At 34.1% G+C, this 4,281-nt stretch overlaps 1 protein-coding gene across 1 annotated transcript in view; it reads right to left on the bottom strand.

Moving 5' to 3' along the window:
- Positions 1-791: 791 nt before the first annotated feature.
- The window catches only part of mask (multiple ankyrin repeats single KH domain), a 27,364-nt gene continuing 23,874 nt past the window's right edge, over positions 792-4,281 (bottom strand). The window contains 3 exon segments of the mRNA XM_018510018.1: positions 792-3,156; positions 3,280-3,459; positions 4,017-4,278. Coding sequence (XP_018365520.1) covers positions 3,133-3,156; positions 3,280-3,459; positions 4,017-4,278 — 466 coding nt within the window. The 3' untranslated portion in view covers positions 792-3,132.

Raw genomic sequence — 4,281 nt, 5'->3', positions numbered from 1 at the left:
AATGTTTCGACGAAATAATATAAAAAACAAACAATTTTAAGTCTATGGATACTGGATGTTTATTATGTGTATATAGTGTTAAATTATCAACCTATTATTCTTATTATTATTCACGGTCGCCGCTAACATGCAAGGCGACGCGTTGTACAAAAATTTATTCCCAGTATCCTTTTTACCATTCAAAAAGAAAATTAAAGTTATAAATTTGATATTGGGAACTAGGAAAGTGAAAAAGTAGGAATAATGATTTTGAAACAAATATTAATTTTTAATTGTTTGAAATTTTAATAATAAATACTCAAACGCATGAGTTAGTAAAAAAAAATATTTTTTTATTACATGTGTAATAAATACGCGCAATTTATAATAAATTTCAGTAAATTGAAAAAAATATTTCCATACAAATTCATCGGTGAAGTCAGAGGTATGTTAATAAGTAACAAAAAACTTGATTGTTTAGAGACATTGCACGAAGAATATATAAAAGTGAAAGATTGAGATTAAACAATGGGCAGATTTAAATAAAGATATTCACGAAGAAAAAGAAATTGAAGAAGAAGAGAATCAAAGGCAGGTTAATATAATGAAGAGATCGCAATTCGTCGTCGTTATATTTATTTGCTTTATTGTTATATGTCATATAATAGTTTTATATCATATATCGCAGTTATCATAAATCAAATTTGAAAATAGGCTTTAAATTATAACAATATATCCTTAGAGAATAATTGAAGCGCTCCCTGGAATATAGGTCAAAAAGCCCTCGTACGATTTCCATGAGCTTCATATCATTATCATTATCATTATCATCTTCATCATTACCTTCATCATTATCTCTTTCTCTCATCATCATAATCGTCTCAACTTACGCGTGTGGGGACCGTTTCAATTATAGTATATCGTCGCTATGTATTGAACACTTGCCGAAATCCCCACCAAGAAAGATTTTCAAATGTTCAATCGAAATGAACATTTCATATATCCGAGTGTGTGTGTTTGTTTATCTCTATATAATATTATATCATTACTAAGTCCAGCCGAGATAGCAGGGTGACATCTGTCTCCCCTTCTCTATGTATCTGTTTTTTTTTCTTTTTTTTTTCTCTTTCTTTCCTATAGTTATGTTTTGCGTGTAATAATAACCATAATATAATAATAAACATTATTACACCACCACAGCAATAATAATATTATAATAGCACTGTCGCACTAGGGACGCACGGCTATATCCTCATGCGTTGGCGGCCCACTACCACTTTTACAATGAACTGTATTCATTGATCTGAATAGGATTCGGTATATATAATATATTATTAGTACATTGCGTATTCGATTCGTGACACATCTCTTGTAACGTTTACATAAATTCGATTTTCCCGAGAACCTGGTCGCGACGTTTACGCGTGGTGTATGGGGTACGTATAGAATTTTCTCACGTTCTGCGTGCTGTGTGTGAGCTCGATAAAAATTCGCTACAATCGTGATAATCTGTATTCGATGAATCTGCTTGAAACAGTACGCGATGCTCATTATTCGATAAAGAACTTCATCTACGAAACAAATGCAAAGATGTAAATGTATTATACCGGAACGGCTGTGTGGCCAATGAAAACCTCCTTTATTTAATCATCTTTTAAGTAATCGGTTGGAACTATGTCGCTCATCGTTTTCGTATCTTCGATCAAGTAAATGATGTAACACTAACGTACACTTGTCGATGAAAAACTATATGGACGTTCGTCTAGGTAGAAATAAAGTGAAAGTGCTCTTTAAAGGCGATTAAGACGTAATCGACGATCGCGAGTCTACAGTGCTAAGGAACGCTCTTTGTTTTTCCCTAATTACTACCTATCTGTTCTGGGGCACAGTTTAGAAGCAACGGTCAAACTTGACAGAGTTACAATAATGAATTCAAGCGTAAGTGCAAAAGTGGAAGAAGAGTAATATGTACCCAGGTTCGATGAAGCCAATATGGTTTCCAAGACTTTCTTCGTATCTTTCATTCGGACTGTCTCCCTCAGTCTCAATTCTTCACTCTCAATTTGCAACATGGAAGTAATCGGAATCTCTCGTTTTGCAAGCAATTATTTACACGATTGTAACATGTCCGTAAGATTACAGCGTTTCTTTACAGCGCTCTAAATAGTAACACGTAATTTTCGTCACCTATCGTTCGATATGGTGGTGCTAGAAGCACAGCTGTCCTCAACGCAAGCAAACGAAATTTTAAATCAATCGTAATTCGAAGCAAGAGCTTTGTCTTGGATATAATAATTCGTATCCATCTGTGATACGATCTGTGTTAAATGTTCCATTATCGGTGCATTGTACAGACTGAAGTAGCGATTTAAAACATGTTATGGAAAAAAAAATATACATATATATATATACCTGAATCATTGTAATTTGGCGAATACGCTTCGCTATTACGAGTCTGTCTCATAATAATGTGGATTTATGTATCTAGCAAAATTTTAAACGTCAGTTAACGCTACTACAGAGGCTAAAGTGGCGATGCAAAATGTAAATTTTACGTGTACGTATTGTTATATGTATTTAGACCATCGTTTTGGATTTGGCAAATATGTTTCAAAATATTGCAACTCCGAATCGTTTCCGAATATCGCAAACTCAGATTCTTTTCGACAATAGAAAATAAATCATCATTATTAACATTCAATTGTTAGGGGATAGCAATGTTTCTGCTGATCAACGATTGATAACGGAACATATTCGTACGGCTAAGAAAAGCATAACACAGATCCGAGGTAATTATAATTAATTACGCTGTTATTATCTTACTGTTGTTTTCCTTAACCAGCACGGACTCTCTTTCCCTTTTCTTTCGCTCTTGTTGATATTGCTTATAATTGCGTCTGTAATTAACTCGAGAAATATATTAGCAATAAATTGAATAATTAAGGATTTATCCTCTAGTGTGACAAGCAATATTAAGAGAGAATCTGGGTTTGAATGAATATAATAAGATTGTAATATAATTCATGTGCCTACAAATAATTGATCCAATTCAGACTATCGCTATTACTATCTCTTCGTTTCTCATTATCAGATCCAAAATATGAAAAGATTTAGAGGTTGAAGCTGTGTTAGCACAATCAGTTTTTGTGTTTTTTAGTGGGTCCATTTAGTCCATGCCTGCAAATAAGTAAAATTAATATATTCATAGTTCCCTACAATAGTATTGTCATATCATTATCCGTAGTTTCAAAAAAAAAAAATTTCAAATCGGAGGAATTTTACTAGATAAAGAAATCTTACCGGATGTTGCTTGTCTTGTACGGCATCGGGCATTCCCCACGCAGGTGGATCTATCTTATTCTGTTCGCCTTGCGGGAGTTCTGCCATGTCATATTGTCCCGGCATTAACGTCAATGCTGGCATGAGTGACAATGTCGTATTTCCGTTAGCCGGGAAAGGCTGTTGTGTATTCACATGGCCCTAAACACGAGAAGTTAATTACACGCGTGTGCAAACAAATAACATATGGTAGAGATCTTGCGAATTTTAATCTTTGATATTACAAAAAGCTTATAGTACTACACAAATCTGCCTTCTATCACACGCGCGCGCGTGTGGGTAAGTGAAAAATTAAGCATACAGGGATGGATGTCAGAGATAACAATGATTTTCAATTTTCTTAATACCAACGAACTTCTTACCCTTTATATTTGCAAAAATCGTCATTTTAATGTAAAAAATATACAAATTTATACAAAATCGTAATGGAATCATTTATTAGTATATTATCAAAGCACAGAAAATTATTTTGATCTTTAACACGATGAATTTTTCAAGTTATGTGAATTTTTTATTACTTTTATCAAGTACTTATGCAGTTTTAAGGCATAAGTACTTGATAAAAGTAATAAAAGATTTAGATCTTTTTCTTACCATTATATGTAACAATGTTGTACAAAATATAATAAATTATTAGATAAAAATAATTGCAAATAATAAAATTAATCATGTAACCGTGTGAGAGAACTGACAGTTACCTGGAAGGAAGATTCCATCATTTGATGAAGCTCAGGTTCGACGGTGGATATACGTTGGTTATAAGTGGGATTCGATCGAAACATCTGGTGCCTGTCGATACCAGGCGCCAGGTTGCAATTCGACCATGCTAGTTTCTCATTGAGCATCCAACTGATGGAATCGGCGTCCCCGCCCGGACCCATGCCCGCTGCCGAGTAATTCTTCCACGTTGCTCTTTCAGTACCGATCGGTCGTGGTACTTTGCGATCTTCGATCTTCAGTTGG

Source organism: Trachymyrmex cornetzi, unplaced genomic scaffold (assembly GCF_001594075.2).
Source record: "Trachymyrmex cornetzi isolate Tcor2-1 unplaced genomic scaffold, Tcor1.1 scaffold322, whole genome shotgun sequence".
Classification (NCBI taxonomy): domain Eukaryota; kingdom Metazoa; phylum Arthropoda; class Insecta; order Hymenoptera; family Formicidae; genus Trachymyrmex; species Trachymyrmex cornetzi.
This window is presented reverse-complemented; position numbering and strand designations above follow the sequence as displayed.